The sequence below is a fragment of the Rosa chinensis genome, chromosome 1 (assembly GCF_002994745.2).
Source record: "Rosa chinensis cultivar Old Blush chromosome 1, RchiOBHm-V2, whole genome shotgun sequence".
NCBI classification, from domain to species: Eukaryota; Viridiplantae; Streptophyta; class Magnoliopsida; order Rosales; family Rosaceae; genus Rosa; species Rosa chinensis.
The window spans coordinates 44,478,318-44,499,399 of record NC_037088.1 but is presented as its reverse complement, the minus strand read 5'-3'; the positions used below and the strand labels follow the sequence as shown (position 1 = coordinate 44,499,399).

The 21,082-nt window shown below is 38.3% G+C and overlaps 1 protein-coding gene across 1 annotated transcript; it reads left to right on the top strand.

Annotated features, from left to right (window-relative positions):
- Positions 1–13,223: 13,223 nt before the first annotated feature.
- Positions 13,224–13,685, top strand: LOC112186622 (blue copper protein). The gene is made up of 2 exons (XM_024325094.2): positions 13,224–13,386; positions 13,480–13,685. Exons 1-2 carry the CDS (start codon positions 13,224–13,226, stop codon positions 13,683–13,685), a joined length of 369 nt encoding a protein of 122 aa, XP_024180862.1.
- The last annotated feature ends 7,397 nt before the right edge of the window (positions 13,686–21,082 follow it).

Sequence of the window (21,082 nt, the reverse complement as noted above, 5' to 3'; positions counted from 1 at the left end):
TCTGCTAAGCTCTCTTACCTCTTAAGCTATCGGCTCATTGATATGTATATAAAGCCTTGAGCACCACGTGCATGTCTCTGTTCTAAGAACAAAAAAAAAAATAGTGGTGAGTATGGCATGATACATAGCATATTTAACAATATCTTTACACTTGCAACATTAATAGAGAAAATCAATTAACTTGCAGTGCATATAACTTCCGGTGCATATCCATATATGCTTGATTCCTTATCAAACATGCATAAACTACATGTTATATGGTACTGAGCCTTGTGCTTTTCCCTTATATATATATATATATATATATTTATTTACATAGCTTACGGCATACATACCTCTACTCATGGCCATCTCATAAGCTCTATCAAATTCCTGTCAGTTAAGGCTAAGTCATATAATTTCAAAATCCTATGATCATTACTCTCCAATATTGTGTATGTGCTAGCAATCGAACATTCGGTCATGCCTTGTCTTTGATAAAAAAAATTCATGTGTCTATGCTTCGTCTATCTATTAGCTGTACACATGGGCTTAATTTTCACGCACGGACTCATACATCTTAATTGACAGTATCTGTTGTAAGCTGACATGCTAGCACATGAGCCCACCACCCATGCCTCTTGAGTTTCATTGGAAAGTGATATATTCAAAATTTTAGATGCATCATATGCTCCCGGCTCTATATATCTCTTGTACATGGTGACATTCAAAATAACACATATTCGTGGTCCAAACCCAACATAGTCATTCTAGTGATGTTTCCATTGATATATGTCAAAAGATTATTTGTCCATAAATCTCTATATATAGGCTCCAGGGCCTAGTACTTATGTGATGACTTGTTAAACATGTTTCTTTAACATTTCACTGTCACTTTGAAATTCATATTTGAGACACACAATCAAAATATGTCATTTGTTGTTAACTACAACATTGCTTATACACTTTGCTTAAAATCTCATCAAAGTATGTATGCAAGATACTAGTGTTGATCTTACATACTCATGTACTAATCACCTATTCTATTTCAAGGAGACATAATCACCGGTCACCTCTTCAATTAGTAAAATCATCATCCTTCTACTAAGAAACTTCACCGGAGCAGTGGAGCTTTATGCTTGGACAACCCCAACATGATTTTGGTACTAACATCATTTCCAATTCCAACTCGCTCCAAACCGGCATAAGATAAGTAACTATATCTTATCTTTTACGCTTTCGCAATCAGAGCCATTACATGCTTTCACTACTTTAAGCATGCTTACAATATATCACACTTGATATGCATTTACATGCTTCCATGATAACTAATCATGCTTATAACACATGTTGTATGTTTTAGTAGCACACCTACTATGCACACATCCTAGTGTAATGCTTCAAATGTCTTCACGACCCTTAAGCATGCTTGCACTATGTTACTAGTACATGCTATACACATATGCCATGCTTATTTGTTGTTCATACAATTGTACACTATATGTAAAATATTTTGTCTAGCCTCTTGGCCACCATCTTTGTCAAACTCTCCCCATTGGAAAGAGACCTAAAATGGGTCTAAAGACTCCACGAGTCTATGGTCCACGACCAACCACCAAGCGGTAAGGCAATGCCTCATAGGTGACAGTGGCCGCTATGCGGCATTGCAGTCAAGCTTTACTCCTCAGGGAAAGAGTAAAGGGATCGGTTAACGTAGCCCACGGCAGCCATTGATCCGGCAGTTAACCCCCGAAACTTGGGTATCAAAGATTAGGTTCGCTACCTAACACCCACTGCTTAAACGCAGCGCCCCTCATCAAACAATTTTCCGACCATACGGAGGTCTATAGCCAAGAGTGGGGGACTCCTTGGAGGGCCTACCAGGGGCCCACCTGAAAGGGCATGAGCGTTCGCTCCGACCAATTCTAGATGGAAAACGCACTTGTACTAATTATACTCGCAATACGGCACAAAGCCACGCTTTGGTATCAACCCCGCTGCAAACCCTCCTTGATCGGAGACTTCGGGCACTTGTACATACAGCCCAACATAATTAACAATGGTTATGCTCATGCCTCAGGGCATCACTTGCGAGCTACCCATCAATGCCTCATGGAAACTCTGAGCTTTCACGCTCTCACCTCAGTGGCAACTTCGAGCTTTCACGCTCTCGCCTCAGCGGCAACTTCGAGTTTTCAAGCTCTCGCCTCAGCTGCACCGCCGAGCTTTCACGATCGCGCCTCAGCGGTAACCTCGAGCTTCCCGCTCACGAGCTTCCCTCTCATGCCTTCGCGGCAATCCGAGCTTCCCGCTCACGCCTTCACGGCACCCCCAAGCTTCCCACTCACGAGCTTTCGGCTCACGCCTTGGCGGCAACCCTGAGCTTCCCGATCACGCCTTCGAGTCACCCCCGAGCTTCCCACTTACGAGCTTTCCTCTCACGCCTTGGCGGCAACCCTGAGCTTCCGCTCATGCCTTCGCGGCACCCCCGAGCTTCCCGCTCACAAGCTTCCGCTCACGCCTTCGTGGCACCCCTGAGCTTACCCTCACGAGCTTCCGCTCATGCCTTCGCGGCAATCCCGAGCTTCTTCTCAAGCCTTCGGGCACTCCCGAGCTTCGAGCTCACGCCTTCACGGTACCCCTAGCTTCCGCTCACTCCTTCGTGGCAATCCCGAGCTTCCCGCTCATGCCTTCACAGCACCCCCGAGCTTCTCGCTCACGCCTTCCCGGCACCACCAAGCTCTCCACTCATGACTTCCCGACAACCCCAAGCTTCCCGCTCACTCCTTCGCTGCACCCCCCAGCTTCCTGCTGACGAGCTTCGCGCTCACGCCTTCGCGACAATCCCGATCTTCCCGCTCACGCCTTCGCGACACCCCCGAGCTTTACGCTCATGATTTCCCGGCAGCTCCGAGCTTCCAGCTCACGAGCTCTCCGCTCATGCCTCCCCGACAACCCTGAGCTTCCCTCTCACGCCTTCGCGGTACCCCGGAGCTTTACGCTCATGCCTTCCTGGCAACGCTCGAGCTTCCTTACGCCTTTCTGGCACCCCCGAGCTTCCATACTCTTGCCTCCCGGAATTCCCAAGTGTTATACTCACATCCCCCCGACATAATACACATTAATGGAACATTGAATTCTTCTACCATTTGTCATTTACAACAAATTGAATTCTTTTCGTGTTCCATTAATACGAGCGAAAACCAAACAAACACAAGCGTTCACGTATTCATCGTTCACGAATTACAAACGCTTGCCTTCATGGCACTCATGCAACTTAAACTGAGTGTAACCTCGTCAACTCGACCTCGTTCGTTTTTCTTGCGCGCATCACGCATTTATCATATGTAATTCATATGTTCACACAACCACGTAACCTTGAGTTTATACGTCATAATCGATTATACTCGGTGCCATTCGCATGTATACATCAACATGTATCATGCACCTCATACATTCGTATATGCCAATGCATATCCACGCAACTCACATACGTTGCCTAATACAACAAGCATTCTACGTGCGATGCTCCTATATTTTTGTTGCAGGTTAAAGAGTCATTTCTTGCTTAAGGAGTTTGGGGACTTGTAGGAGCTATGCGCCTCTCGGACGTCACTTATGCTTGATGACTTCATGTTTATAACTCCCCAACCAAGAAGCTCCTCTTACTTGGGGACTTCGGGGACTTGTAGATACCTCTACTAGCAAGCTAGTTTTGCTACTTCACCAAGTATAAGTAACTCTCTCTTAGCGGGCCCACAAGCCATGGTGGGGCCCAACCGAGACATACACCTTGTAGCCCGATGTCCAAGCTACGCCTCGGTAATCGGAAGCGGCCGATACCTTGCCGGAAAGCCACCTTTCCGGCCTTGCCAAGTTGCCTCCATAGTGAGCCTTTGTGCACTAGAATAGTGTTGATTGCATCCCACATCTAAGAAAATGTAATTGAGAGGGATTCCCTTACCTATAAAAGGGACCCCTCCTCACACTTAGAAGCCATCCCATTACATCTCATGTAATCCTCTTGGGCCGCAAGACCCAACACATATAGTTAAGCTTTCAAGTGGACGTAGTTTCCCGCTAAGGCGGGAGACGAACCATTATACTTCTTGTGTCGTTCTCTCTCTCTCTCTCTCTCTCACACACACACACACACGCACACGTTAATTAGATCCCCATGGATCCAAACATTAACACCCATGCAACAAGGATAGTGTGCAAACTAGTCTGGCTTGACACATTTTATTTCAGTTTTACGGTATCAAAATCTCAACATTTTTTAGTAGAATTTTGAAATTGTCAAGTTCTTTATTTTTTATCTCTCTACTTATTTAATTAAATCGAGAGACCCATAATCCTGAGGCATGTCTCTCATATTTATAGTAACTTAGTGAGCTATATTTCAAGTTGGACTCGGTTGTGAACCCTAGGCCCCTAGCCTATTTTTAGTTCCACTTATGAAATCATATTTTTGGGTTGCTAGATTGATTTGCTCAAGTAAATTTTTTACAAACCAATAATCTAAACTCAAAAGGCCTTGCAATTTTAGGTTGTCATTCAAAGATTTACTATTTACTAATATCCTCTTGGGAATAGACTTATCTTTCTGGGCTTCATCGGAAAAGTAGATAGTTTATTTCCTTGTATTTTTTCAATGTGTTTGTCCAAATTAATTTGTCAATTGCACCATGATGTCAACCAACCATTACTCCAAAGGTAGTAAGTATGGAAGCTGGATCAAGTTTTCGGGTTTAAGCATTAGAAAGTTAGCAAAGTTATTTTGAATGAGTGGGTATTCGATCGGAAGAGTGAGCTAGAGAGCTAAAAAAGAAAGGAAAAATTATTTATCTCCATCCTAGTATTTGAAACAAATTTTGTCATGGATTAAGTTGGTTATTTCACTACATATGTTGTTGCTCATATTAAAATATACAAATTATTGGACGCATCAAAGTGTAAGGGAAAAGTGAGACATTGATCCGTATGTAGTTATTTAGACGAGCGGCATTTAGATTTTTGCTCGACTTCCACTTCTTTCTCTCGAGTGATGGCTCAACTTTAGTGGTTCACCATCAATGCTCTATGGGAAGAAGGTGTAATCTTCGACTGAAGTTGATGCCTCTCAAGTATTTCATAAGCGATGGACTAATAGGGAAGCTTGCAATGGCAACACGGACGCTAATTTGAGTAAAGTTTGAGTTTAACATTTTCTCCAATTCTGTTGTTAATTGGTGGGACAGCAGGAAACTTGTAATATATTTGGGGAAATCTAGTGTTGAGATGACAAATTTATTTTTTCAAAGAACACTATCAAATGAAAGACACCTAGTAGAGCCATCAAAATTTATTTCTGAAGCCGTCATTGCATTGGTTAGCAGGGAAACGAGAAATGCATGTTTCCTATAATCATAGCAATTAATGGGAGAATGGAAAATCACGGTACTAACAACAGATTTAGAGTCTAATAATCACAAGGTCAAGGCCTTGTGCTTCTATTCGACAGGATCATCGACAACATTTCTAGAAGTACGTACCCAAGAGAATATCTTTAATGTTTATAACAAGGGGGGACATAGAGCCTAAATCAATGTATTGAGAGAATATCCTGAAATAATACTATGAGTCTCCACTAAATCAATGTATTCTAACAAGCACCAATTAGCAATTAGTGCACGATAGGCTATTCGATTTGCTTTGACATAGCAGTGACATACCGAAAAAATAACTCTATCACAAAAAAACATCATTATAAATCAATATTTTCTCTATTTTAAGAAATCTCGATTGCTTTGAAGTCGTCGATGCTATGAAATTTAAGAAGAGGACGAGTTGGCAGTGTACGTACTTTTATAAGATGCAACTTTGATTGGATCTTTAGGACAAAACTTAATTGGTAATGTCAAGAACAAATTAAACAATTATAATGAGCTTTACTAATAATGAGTAAACAAATAAAGCAAATCTCTAACTGCTTCAATGTGTTCCCACAAAGATCGATTTTATAATAGCTTGTACTATTGTAGTTATCATTCCAGCGGCATGAACAAAGTAAAATGTAACTCCATACACGCGATTGGTAATGCTGACAAGCATATTGTAAGTTTATTAATTAGGGGTTGTCTTGGGTACCTTGATGTATGCCATACCCTTATTTTTTTTATTTTTTTTTTACATTTAGTAAATTAATATAGTGGAAACCTACTGAACTGGTCAACAGGTTACCCAATTAAATATCGACATGTGTCATTTTTAAAAATAAAATTTACCGTATTAACAACACAATCTTTCTTGATATGTAACATTGTTAAAAATCATGTAACAAGTATTGTCAAAATAATAAATTACACATAGTTGAACTACAATTATGACTTATGACAACAGTTGTTGTGGTTCTTGTAATTGAGTGGTCAAAGATGTAAATATCATATTTGGACAACTTTTATCAAATTTAGAACCTTGATTATCAAGTGGAGAAGCTCCTTACAATACTGAGTTGTTACATATCTTTTGGTCTAATTTTAATTTTACCATGTTCACAATACAAATGTTGTCGGAATTGTAAAATGGTTGGTAATCTTGTAAATGGTATATAGTTTTTGAAGTAATTACTACAATCAGAACAAAAGTTACCGCTTTTACACCAATAGTTACGAGTTATGGTAAAATATGTAGTCATTGAGTAATTATTCCATTAATGATAAAAATATAACGATTTACCCCTTTGACAACAAATTTGTTGTTGCACTTGTTAAATTGTCCATAAATTAGTACATTAGTTTAGGTTGAGTAATTACTATAAATAGGACAAAAGTTACCTCTTTTACATCAATTGTTGTGATTGTGGTAAAATGTGTAGCCATTGTAGTAATCATTTCATTAATGATAAAAACATAAAGATTTACCACTCTGACAACAAATTGGTTGTCATACTTGTTAAATTGTCCATAAATTAGTATATTAGTTTAGGTGGAGTAATTACTATAATTAGAACAAAACTTTTCATTTTTTCGTCAATTGTTGGAATTTGTGGTAAATTACGTCGATTAAGAGTAATTACTAATTCGACGATGGACATTACACAATATATTACTTTCATTATGCAAGGGAGAACTTTTTTACACAAATGAGGACGGGTAAAGATATGGACATTAACATTTCTCATACATGTTCTATTTTATATAATATTAACCACTCTGAGGACTCATGTAACCACTTTGAGGACACATGTGGTAATTAGAAAAAAAAATTCTCATTAAAGTAAATAAGGTCTTCGTTAGAGTAAAGTAGGTCAAATGTCCTAAAAGTGGTAATTATAATAGGTTCTCATTAGAGTAAAGTAGATTCTCATTTGAGTAAATAAGTCCTAAAGTAGGTTCTCATTTGACTACATTTAAAACAAATATTATTTATTTTTACACTAATTGTTGTGGTTGTCATAAAATGCATGTAAAAAGAATGATATTTGGTTAAGGAAACTACTAATGATATAATTAATTGGTAATAAAGACTACTTAACTAATACTAATTTTGCAAACTTAGGTTAGAAGGTTTTGTTTTTAATAAGGAAAAAACATAATTTTCAATTGTGTAATTGTCCATTAATAACAAGCATTAATCAAACATTAATTCACTAATAAAAAAATTAATTAGTAATATAGACTATTTAACTAATAGTAATTCGGTGAACTTAGGATAGAAGGTTCTTTTAATTTTTTTTGAAAAAAGAAAAATCATTATTGTGAATTGTCAATTGATAATTAAATATTAATTGGCTTTATTGTTTTCACTATCTTTATTGTTTTCAATTCAATTAGTAGTTTGTGTTAAAATTTTTGCTTGTTGGAAATGAGTAGCATAATTAGAAACGCTAAGGGCTAAACAAGTTATCAATTTGTTAAATATTTTGAACTATTGGATATATTACTAATCCAATGGTCCAAAATATTTAACAAAATGAGGGTATGGCAAACATCAAGGTATCCAAGAATTCTCCTATTAGCTACGACAAATATAATTACTTATAAACTTGCTGGAGATTTCTTCAGTTTTATTAAGAAGAGTTAGCTACTTTTGCCAATTAATATGGCACGAGTCATTACAGGTCTTGTCGTACGTGATTGCCCTTTTCGTTGTTTTTCCGAGCATTGTTTTGGCGAAGGAATATGTTGGAGACGATCAAGGCTGGGATGGTAGTGTGGATTTCCAAGCTTGGGCTGATAGCAAGACTTTCAAAATCGGAGGTGTTCTAGCCTCTAGGCGCGTGCCTTTTCTTTGTTATCAGTACATTAATTTGTTTTATAGATCTATTAGTTGTTTTGTGGAAGTAAAACTTGTAACTCACTGCATCTCGTTTGTTGTTTCCCAGTTTTCCTTTACGATCCTGATCACCATAACGTGGCTATAGCGGCTGATTCTACTTCTTATGCTAATTGTCAATCAACTGACTATGGTTCGTCCGATAGTGGCCATGACGCAATTCCGTTGAACGCTTCCGGAACCCATTATTTCTTATGTGACTATCACTGTGAAACTTTTGAGCAGAAGGTTATGATCAATGTGGACTAGATATCGACTCCCATGATCATCACCCTGTGGAGAAATATTCTCAGAAAACTAAGCTGAAATATCTAATGATTTCCCACATTGAAAATTTTTTTTCTCTTCCCATCAAATAATTTGTAGTTGGACAAACCAACTTATGATCGGGTGAGATCACATGCATATATGCAATGTACCTTTTGTCTACTTTTGTTTAATGAAATTTAAATTCTTTCTTTCTTTGGATATGCTAAGTTTGTTTTTAGGACAATTCTCAGGTTCACCCTTAGGGTGAACGAGCATATTTACTTCATTGTCGATTAACATACTTTTACTTAATAAATTTATAATCCAACGGTCCATATCTTAAATTAGCCTTTAAAGATCATCTCTGTAAAAAATCAATCAAATCGGAAATCGTTTAAATATCTAATTGAATCAAATAAATGGATAGTTTTAACCGCACTTACTACTATTATGATGAACCGTCTATGTATTTCATAGAAATAAACTTCAATTTGATTGATTTTTTACAGAGCTAATCTTTGTATTACGTCATACAACCTAAGAATTATTCTTATTTTTAATCTCTTGACCTGCATCATAAGAATAAAGATTTGATTGATGATAATTAAAGGGGAGTACGTGATGGTAGCCCTTCACATTTCAACAGATTTTAACACAGTTGCATTCTTTGTTAATAAAAACAAGTAGTGTGAAAGTGGAATATTCTTTTGTTAAACACAAATGATTGATATGAGAAATAAGCGATTAGTGATTAAGACCTGATTTAGTTAAACCAAATATCTAAATGTTCTGTCATAAGGAAAAAAACAAAAACCGGTGGTCACTGCGTGGTAGGGAAGGTGATTGAGCATTGTCCCTACGAAGAAAAATTAGGTACACCCCGCGCTTGTAATATTAATGATGAAAGGTTTTGTTTCACTGAGCCTTGAGCATTCTCATTTGTTGCACATCATTCCAATCATGGTCAATCGGTTTTGGTTGTGATCTTTAGATCACTTTTACATTGTATTAGAGCGGATTTGCCTACATACATGTGAATTGTCTCATGCTCAAAAGTGCTCAAGTTATAAATTGTCTAAATATGAATTGAAAATTTGCCACATACGCGGGGAGTGTGAACATGTGGAGTGTTTCTCTCACATTACAAAAAAAAAGACCTCACAATTAAGGGAGCTTCTATTCATACCTCCAAAATTGGCATTTGGACCTCTTTTTTTTTTTTTTTCCAAGTAATAGTTAACTTCGTTGACTCATGTTAAATTACCAATAAAGACACAAAAGAGGAAAAAAAAAAATTTATTGTCAGACTCAACATAGAGTTTTTTGACCATGTTGAATGCACTAACAGACTAACCACCATTCAATATAGCTTTGTCTTTGGTTAACCCATGATCTTACAGTTTGCATCTAACACCGATTTGGTGCTTGTTTTAGTTAGTAGCTCTTTACTTGTTTTTTTAATTTCCGCTCACATGTACATGTCCATAAGTTAAGACTAGCATAGTAGAGATTTCATGAGTCTTTCAATAGGCTAGGGTATGATTGACATTTGGTCAGATACCGGGCTTAGAATATCAGCAACAAGAGGAACATGTCATCCTAGTGGTGATACCACGATAGAAAACAGAGGTATATATAAAAGAAATTAACAAAATGATGAATCTTCTATGAAATCTCACTGAAAAATGATTGTAATATCACTCTACTATCAAATGCCAATCATAATCTGTCTCAATTCACTTATATCTATATTATAGGGACAAGTAATGCTATAGTTAGGTGTTTTATGCTAACTATGTGAACAACTCACTTGTATCATATCCATATATTCCAACAAAGAAAGTTGCCACTAGCAAATCTTGCGGAGGCTGGGGAGTTGTAGTCATTCATCTAGGTATTGATTTGTTTTTCACTCCGGCTTCCATCTTGCTTTTGTTTAGTTTAACATCGACTGTACATATATAAATCTCGTTTGCTTTCCTTTTACTTGTTTCCACAATGGAAATGTCGCTACTAGAGTAAATGAGAAAGCAACAAGAAGCAGATAAGGTCATGATGAAGAAGATCACAATAACAGAAAATGGTTTTTTACATGGAGTAAATTTGGAGGTATGAATAAAACCTTTATAAAGAAGAAAAAAAAGTCTTTTATTGATTTTATTGGACGATGGGCATTGTGAGAAAATTAGAGAGGTGTAGATAGAAAATTGGTTATTTGTAAAAGTAAGTTGGAGGTCTATTAATTGAGGAGGTCTAAAAAACAAAGAAAACATAGCGTAAAAAGACAAAGCCGCAAAGAAAACATAGCGTAAAAAGACAAAGCCACCTCCTTTTCTCCTAGGGTTAGGGTTTCTGCGATGTCTCTGTGCAATCATCAACAATGACTTTTGTTGATGCTATGGCTGCTCGGCTGGCTTATTCTCTGGCCATTGCTGAGGGGAGGAAGCAGGTCGACCTGCGACAGACACAGGGGAAGGTTCTGCAGCAGGCAGATGTTTTTTTGGTGGGAAAGCTGCTCACCGCTCGAGAATATAAGACTAGATCTTTTTTGCGGATGTTTCGGAACGCATGGAGGGTACACAGATCTTTGCTTGTGGAGGAAGCGGAGGGGCAAAGGGTTCTTGTCACTCTATCTGATGCTACAGATCGGGATCAGATCTGGAAGGGAGGTCCATGGGGTTATAATCACGCTCCAATTGCCCTAGCTTACTACGATGGCGTGACTGCCATTGAATCGGTCTCCTTCACCACATCATCATACTGGATCACTTTGCAAGGCATCCCCCCTGCGTTCTGTTCCGAGAGAGTGATGACTATGATCGGCTTTACTCTTGGTGATTTTAAGGAAATTGACAAACAGGCCAAGAAGGTTGGAAAGCTTTGCATCAAGGTGGAGATCCCTTTTAACCGACCATTGTCCTTCCAAAGATGGTATTGGGTGGAGGATGAAGTCGAGTTTCTCTGCAAGTTTAAGTTTGACAAACTCTTTGGTAGATGCTCGGTTTGTGGTTTGGTTACTCACATAGGTCTCCCACGCTCGGGGCCTCCTTTGGAAGAGAATGATGAGGCAGAACGCACGGTCCTGGGTGCGTCACAGGCGATTCACCTTGCTGCACCGGAGCCGCAGCTTGCTGGGCAACTTATCTCGACCTCAAGTCTTCAACTAGCACAGTGAATGCAGGAGTTCGGGCTAGGGTTTCTTTGGGTGGCAAGGACGTTGTTTTCCGTACTATGCTTCCCAACTCTATGCCAGAGCGACTGCTCCATAATCCGGCAATGTTGATGCATCGACCTCGGCATCAAGCTCAGATACGAGAACTGCCTAAGATGATGGCTGTACCTGACAGCATCATAGGAAAGAGGAGACTGAGGGAGGATGATACCATTATTATATCTCCAAAGAAGCTCAAACTGAGCCTTGCCATTGGAAAAAGAAACCTGAATCTGGAACCGGAGCAACTAGGTTTAGTACCGGTGCTGCAAACTGAGGAACAGCCCCTCCAGGTGAAGAGAAAGAGGGGGAGACCTGTAGGTAGTAAGAACAAATTATCCTATGGGGAAAAGTAGAAAGCAAAGCAGGGGGACAAGACCAGGGTAAAGAAAAAGCTTCTCCCCAAGCTTGACAAGGCAAGTGGCGGATCAGGCTCCAATCCGAAAGGGAATGAGCTAACTCTTTTGTAATTGCAATTTTATTTCCTTCAAGTCTATGTGAAGGTGGAGAAGCTTCTATATGTCTTCTATGACGTTTCTAATCAGTGTTTGTACCACAATTGCGTGCTTGGCAAGCAAGGGTTAGTTGAATATTTCTTCCGTAGAAGGCGAGGTTTGGTCACTTTTGTATAGGCTTGCAAATTTGCGAGCGCATCAGAGACTTTAGTAGTTTGCTATAGCTTGGATAGGGCAGTCAGTTTTTAGTTCTGTTTTGGCTTTCTTATATAAGCTTTGTAGACTATAGCCTTTTGGCTGTTGATCTATTGATATTCAACTTCTATTTCAAAAAAAAAAAAATTGAGGAGGTCTAAATACTAATTTTGGAGGTATGAATAGAAACTCCCTACAATTAATAGGATTTGGAGGTGATCAATTAGTAAAGAAAAAAAAACATTGCCGACCATAAAGATTGTCCAGATGAAAAAACATTCTCCTATTGGTCTGTTTGAAATTGTTTTATTCCCTAATGATCTAATTGCAATTGGGCAAAAGCCCCGGTAGCAACGAGGCCAACGAGCGCTTGTTTAAAGGCCGTCCACGGGAGCGGTAAACTTTTTCGATATTCAAAGCCGGTAATCAGTAAGTATTGGCTATCTTGAATAAGTCTGAGATTTGATAAGGCTTGAAAATTCATTATACGAACATATAATAGTCTGTAACTGCTGATACTCTTAACACCATGGAAAGAGGTAAATCGAGCAGCATGACTCTTATATTACCGAATCATGTAATATTGTAGTTATCAGTACAGCGGTGTGACCAAAGTACTAGCTAACCCCATACATATGACTGGTATGCTCAGAAGCATAAGTGTCCGTACGGTTTTAAGACCATATATATATATATATATAAGCTTCCATTGTTGGCTTGGACAGTATAAGTTTACAAAGGCTAACAATATATACAAAGTGAGATTTCTTCAGAGGGATTAACAAGAGCTTCATAGCTAGCTAGCTTATTTTGCCAACATGGCAATCAGTACTCCTCTTGTTGTGATAGCCTTTTTTGTTGTTTTTCCTAGCATGGTTTTGGCAAAACAGTATGTTGTTGGAGATGATGAAGGCTGGGATGGTAATGTTGATTACCAAGCTTGGGCAGATGACAAAACTTTCAAACTTGGAGATGTTTTAAGTATGCGTGCTTTTTCTTTGCTATCAATTCATGAATTTGTTTTATGGAGGTAAAATTGTAGCTCACTAAATCTTGGTTCTTTTTGTTTCCCAGTATTCAAATACGATGCTGGTAGCCATAACGTTGCTCAAGCGTTTAATGCTGATGGCTATGACAGTTGTACTTCATCACCAGAATTGGGTGTGTACACCAGTGGCAATGACGCTTTAACTTTCAATCTTGTTGGGAGCTATTATTTCTTATGTGACTATCACTGTGACTCTGATCAACACAAAGTTATGATCAATATTGTTACATAGATCTCGGCCTCCGGATCAGCACCCGTTGAAAAATTCAAAAGAAATCTATTTGAGATCTAATTAGTCATTATATGTTTAAGTAATTAGTAATTTTATTTTTTGACATTAAAATTATTATGTTGGACAAACCAACTTATGATCGGTTTCCTGACTAGTATATAGTCTAATGAATAAGACATTTATCTCAAACAAGATGTTGGTACCAAGTTCGTATCACCCCTTCCTAATTATTATTATTATTTTTTTTAAAGAGCCTTATGATCGGCTCAAGTTATGTACACACATTGTAACTTTCATATATTTTCATTAGAAGAAATTTAAATTCTTTCTTTGTTAATTTTGTTTTAATCAAGTAAACAAATCATATACAACAACTAGTTTATTGTAAGTCATAAAGTCATACTTATAACATTCCATTTATAAAAGAGAGACTTATGCCATTAAATCAAATGATATTGGGCTTCTTTGTTAACTTTGATATTGTTTATTTATAATCTAATTCATATACTTATGATTTAAGAATTGCATCATAAAAATTAAGGGGGGTGTATTCAATATATATTTTAAATGATTTTATCTGACTTTTTATAATCCTTGGATTCTCATGGATTCTGCAGAATCTACGGATTATTTTTTTTGATCAAAAGAATGATTCATTCATATTTGAAGAACTACAAAAAGGAGTATGTAGTTGCCTCATTAAACCTTCCACAACTCGGATAGGAAGAGTACCACACTCCAATTAACCAAGACTCAATGACTTGACTCATGAACTAAAATTGAGGAGAGCCACTGTGGCTCCATCAACCACCAATAGGTAGGGAAAGACAAAGATAAAGCCTCCCTTGCTACCCTATGAGCAGCGTTATTACAAAGTTTGGGGACATAGCCCCAACTACAAGACTGAAGAAAAAAAAACGAATAAGATTCTTTGCTTCATCTACCAACGCACAATCCACACTAAAATCCTCCTGAGTAGAGTCTAAAGCCGAGATCACAGTCTGAGCATCACCTTAAATTATAAGGTCCACGATCCCCGCCTGCACACAAAAGTGCAAACCGTTTACCAAGGCAAGGAATTCGCAAGTCAAAGGACTCACAGATTATTTTAATTCCATATAGATTTGAACATATTCTAATGTATTGTATTAGCATGATTTGTTTGGATTTTAATAAGTGCATGGATTGTTTTGTTTCGTTCTATGCTGTAGTTATTTATTTGTTAATTATTATCCTAATTGCCAGCTCCTTATGTCAATCGTACTGATTACCAGCTGTTCGATATATTTGAAGATGGCGTTGTAAGTACTTAATAAACTTATCAATATCAGAAGAAGTAGAAAACGATTATGAACAGGCATAATCTATGGCCTTTCAAACAAATATAAGCAAATATGCATACATAAGATTGTCGGCAGCACGTAAGAAACCTAAGCACAACATAAGCTAATGTATGTGTTAAATTCACGGGGGTAGGAGACTTTTTGCAGAAGAAGTATATAGGCAGTAACATCAAAGCAGTTAGAGACCGCTCTGCAACAGCCACCCATGAAGTGATCCACTTGCTAGTGCCGCCATTAGCAAAATAGATACGAAATAGAAGGTTAGATGCAGGAAACGCTACGAGCATTGCCACGCTGCTTAGAAGTAGAAGAATCCAATATAAGATTGGCTTGCTTTTATATTCTTCCCAAGCCACTATCTCAAGGGCAGAAATCTAGGCATGCAATGGAGCATTGATGTGATTACGTGTCAGGAAAATGGGAGTACCCAAATGACCAATTCCCAGTTTCAATCAATTGGAGACGCTCTACACAAAGTGGATGTAGTTGTCGGTTCATCTTCCACTCAGGTTTTATCTCCAGAGTCAGAGAGAAAAGAGAGTGGATTTCTGATAGGGTTTGGTATTTATACCAAGCACTTTAGAATCCTCCACAATCTAGCTACTAATACAATTCTTTGAAATCGTTGGTCTTTTGAATACCACCAGATTTAAAAGAACTTTTTAAAATCTTAATTGAATACCACCAGATTTAGAAGGACTTTTTAAAATCTTAATTAAATACCTCATGATTTTAATAGACTTTTAAAATACAAAACAATTTAATAAACTCCTGATTGAATACACCCCTCTAAGATTTGATATTATGAAAATAACTAATATTGGCAGTGCACATTTGAAAGGGGTATGAAGCTCATCCAACTTGGGGGGCTCATCCCATGCCTAACTTATTATATTAGAATGAAAATCATGCATAGAAGGGGACATAGGGCCTTGACCTCTAGTAATATCACAAACATTTTCATAAAGTGCATTCCGAATAATAACATGAGCCTCATCTAACCAAACTTCATTCAGATAATTAAAACTAGCAAGTTGTGTCAATTTATGAACTACGTCATTTGCTTTACAAAATATATGCCTAAGATAAGTGAAAAACGGTAAAATATAAGAAAGTAAAAATAGAGTGTCAAAATTACTCTGTTTTTTAAATTTGACATATGATAGTGGATGATGGATCCGTAAAAATTAATTAAGGATTAAATTCAATTTACTCCCTCAAATTTTAGGTCAAAAATCAGTTTGATATATTTTTTTTTAATCACGTTGGTCCCTGGGCTTCTAAATCCCATCAGCCGCGTCCAAATTTCAAATTTCCCACCAAATGTGACGTCATGTGCTGAGTTGCAGCCAACATGAGGCCCCACTTTTCAACTTTTCAACCCTCCAAGAAGGATAAATTCCCAAACTAACCTTTCAGCTAAATTCACAACAAAAAAAAAAAAAAATCAATGGTTGCCCATCAAAAGTGTGAAGGTCTCTTCTCCTCTTCCGATCCCAATCCCAACCGGCATCAGCACTAATACCTAACGATGTTGTCTCCATCCTCCTTGACCTCGACTTCCTTCAAAGGCTGCTGCTGCTGCTGCATCTCCCTGCTCTTCTCCTTTCTGGCCCTGCTGGTCCTCGTCGTCGTCCTCGTCAAAATCCTCACTTTGAAACCCAAGAAGCCCCAGTTTGATCTTCAACAGGTAGGTGTCCAATACATGGGCATCAACTCACCCAATCCCACCAACTAAACCCGACTACTCCGGCCTCTCTCTCCCTCAAAATTCGCATGATCTTCTCAGCCAAGAACCCGACTCCTTCAACTCTTCTTCTTCTTCCTCCGCCATGAAAGACCTAGAAACCACACCATCTCACCCTCCTTCAACTTTTCTTCTTCTTCCTCCGCCATTAAAGACCTAGAAACCCCATCATCTCACCCTCCTTTAACTCCTCCTACTCCACCACTTCGAATTGCAACAATTTAATGATAATTTGCTTAAACCTAGCATGTCCAGGTATTCACAAAAAAAAAAAAAAAAAACTTACTTTTGTAGAATTTGAGCATCAACAATGCGGCTTTGACTCCCAAACTGTAATTTCCTTATCTAATTACACTCCAACTTCGGCGAGAGAAAAAACGACCTGCCGCCACTGAAGGAGGTGGATTCGATCATCAGATGCACCATCGACAAGGTCCTTATCCTCTACTTCAGCAGCACTCGTTGATATCGATTCCAATGAAATTCATGTCTACCTCCATTACTTCGACATTACTTTGATTATGTTCACCATTTTCTTCTTGAATGTGCATCACATGAAGATGGATTCTAGAACTGCAGATCACACCAAATGGATCGGCGCATTCGGACGAAGCAGTTTTCACTACTGTTGTGAAGGCGATTTTCAGAGAAGCAATGAAAATGAAGCTAACTGTGAACTTCCCGTTGCCAGAAATTGAAGATGAAGACTGGTTGGGATTGGGATTGAGATCGAAAGGAGGAGAAGAGACACTTTTGCTTCTGGAGAGAGAGAGAGAGAGAGAGAGAGAGAGAGAGAGAGAGAGAGAAGGCAGGCATTTTTATTTTTTTCATTTTTGTGAATTCAGCTCAAAGATTAGTTCTAGAATTTAGCCTTCTTAGAGGGTTGAAAAGCTAAAAAGTGGGGCCCCATGTCAACTCCAACTCAGCACATGACGTTACATTTATTGAGAAATTTGATATTTGAAATTTGAACGCGGCTGATGAGATTCGGAAGCACAGGGACTAACGTGATTAAAAAAAAAAATAGGGACCAAAATACTTATTTTTGACCTAAAGTTTGAGAGAGTAAACTGAATTTAATCCATTAATTAAAGTGCCACTGCACACTCCGGTTTTATCCAACAAGGGGAACTAGACAACAAAGTAAAGAAAGTCGGCATTCAGATATATGAGTTATGAGTACTGCCCCTAGCCAAGAAGTTAAAATATGACACTGGTATGAAAAATTAGACTAATGTTTGGTGCACTACCTTTTTAGGTATTAGTTACATATCACCTTATGTGGTAGCTGATATAGTATAAACCCAACTTATTAGAGAATTTAATTAAATGACGTGGTTGTTCTACATCAGTTGCCACATAAAGTGAAATGCATGCGATAACCAAAAACGTGATTTACCTAGCATTATTTAAAGCTAATTATGGTATGATGAAAAAAAGGTTGTTTTTTGGTTCAGCACCTTTGATCAAGAAAATAATTAATATAGTTGTCATCCCTCATCCGCATATGAAAAAAGTCTAAAGTGAATTAGTGATTGGTGCAAACATTTTAATTTATAACGCCTTTCCTCGCATATATACTCACCGTGCAAGTAGTTTGAGTTTTGAGAACCCTTTGCTCGACTTAAGAGCTAGGTTCTAATTTTGTTTTTATAAGGTTGTTTTGAAAAGTAGAACTGTGATTTTTTTTTTGTACACCAAATTGTATGTACATCATATATACCATGTTTTTTAGAATTTTTGTAAATAAAATATCTTAAAGTTAAATGTGTTTTAGGAAAACTGAAATTGAGAGAGAATTGAGTCGTGCTTTCATTGATAATAGGGACATCTTTATATAGAGGATTACAAGTAAAGAGATAGAGTTGTACATGGAAACATAATCGTACAATGATTAGATATCTAAGAATATCTCCGAGAATATCTTTAACATAAATCCTATTACAACTAGAGCAAGCAACCTAGAGTTTGGGCCAGACACATATTCTGGATTTACTTGAACACTTCCTCTTGTGTCGCCCAAACGTGATGCTCCTCTCGTTGTCCCATTAAAAACCTTGCCGAGTAACAAAAACCTAGTGGGAAAACAATAACCTCGGTCGAAGGGGAAAAAGAGCACAACACACCATTCATGTTTCGAGATCAACATGTAGACATCTCTCCCTGATGACTACGTTCATGGGAGTTCGGATAACTTCCGCAAACTATTGCTTGTAACATTTTCTCAAACATGGATTTGGGCAATGACTTAGTAAACAAGTCTGCTACGCTGTCCTCAAATCAAACCTAGTTCACTCTGATCTTGAGGAGAGTTTGTTGTTGCTGATTATGCTTCGTGTTGTCACCTTTGATGTAGCCTTGCTTCATTTGTCCAAAGCAATTAGCATTATCCTCATAAATGCTCGTAGGCTCATCTTGTAGTAGACTTCAAACCACAATTTCTTTGAACATGTGTAGTTATGGATCTAATCCATATATATCCATGAACCGCTTCGTGAAGAGCGAAAATCTCTGCATGGTTCGAAGATATAGCGACTAGGGTCTATTCTGTAGACCTCCACGATATCGTGGTCTTGTCCATGGTGAACACATAACCAGTTTGGGAATGACCTTTGTGTGGGTCAAAGAGATACCCAGCATCAGCAAAACCTTCCAAAACACTAATGTCGTTTGGGAGGGGAGAGGAAACTCAGACCACTGTTGGTGGCGTTCTTTACATATGATGGGTTCGAATCCATCGTCTCTCTATAGGGATAGAACAAGCTCATATCAATAGTACATCTTAAGTATCAAAAGATATCTTTTACACCAATCAAATGGCGTCGCGTTGGCACAGAGTTATACCTAGCTAACAAGTTCACTACAAATGAGATGTCTGATCTTGTTCATTGAGATAAGTACAATAATGCGCCTATTGTACTCTAGCATGGCACCTTTGCCTTTAGCACATTTTCATCATCATCCTTTGGACGAAGAGGACCATTTTTTCAGGATCAAGATTACGGTCGATCATAGGGGTGCTTGAAGGCTTGACCTTGTCAAAACACCTAAGCATCTATCAACAAGATGCTTAAGTTTCAAACCGAGACATAATCGTGTTCTCCGAAGATCTTTCATCTCAAACTCAGATTTCAAGTGTTCAGCGGTTTCCCTTAACTCTTTCAGGGCTTCCAATGAAGATCATGTCTAACATGAACCGAGATAAAATCGGGAACTTGTCTTAGAAATGCTCGGGTATATCCCTTCCCAATCAAGTAGTTTCTTTAGTGAGCATTTCAACCTAATTGCAAACGCGCTCTATGTTCTAGAGCCACTTGACTTGGGTAAATGAAGTCCACCATGATCCTTCATGTATATTCTGTATCTAGATCCCCATTGAGATACGTAGTGACCACATTTGTAACCTGCATGTTCAGTTATTCGAAAACTACCAAACTGACAAGGTAGTGGAGTGCAATGACATCTATTACGAGAGAATATGTCTCATCGCAGTCGATCCCAGGGCGTTTTGTGAGAAGCTTTGCACCATAAGGCGAGATTACTATCTCTTTTTCTTATCATGCTTTCTAACGAAGACCTATTGGTCAATAGGTTTTATGTTAGGAGGTGTTGGCATCACTGGCTTGAAAACCTTCCTCTTCGTTAGAGAATCCAACTTAACATGGATCACATCTTTTCATTTAGGCCAAATTTCTCTACGTTGGCATTCATTTATCAACAGAGCGTTGTTCGATATCATCGGACTAAAAAACTTATGCGCAATGAAATGCGCGAATACATTATCAATCATGATGGAATTTATATCCCACGTCTCATGTACACTAGTGTAATTTTCATAGAGCTCTATATTCTTAGGAAAAGATTCTGACGTTGAGGCGTCCCCCAACGATAATCATAAACTGAAAGATTCTCATGAAACGGATTTTGAGTGTATCCTTCGAACCCACGGGCCTCACATTCATCCTAGCAGGGGCCATGGCCTGTAGCACCAGAGTGTCACTCTCTATGGCGTTGGTACCATGCCTACCTCCGTGCAGGGTGGCGCTACGTCCACTCGTAGGGAAGTTCATCCTTGTAGGCATGTTTGTAGCAGATATGTATGATCTCGTCACTTTAGCGGGGATCGAGATGAGACATAGTGGGGATAAACCACGACAATTCCTGTAGTTCCTGCTGAACATCTGTGTTCTTATCTCCCCCTAACAACGGGAAGACTGTCTCGTCAAAGTGACAATCTACAAATCTAGAGGTAAGGAGATCGTCTAGCAAGGGCATTAAGTGATGGACGATTGTTGAAGTCTCAAATC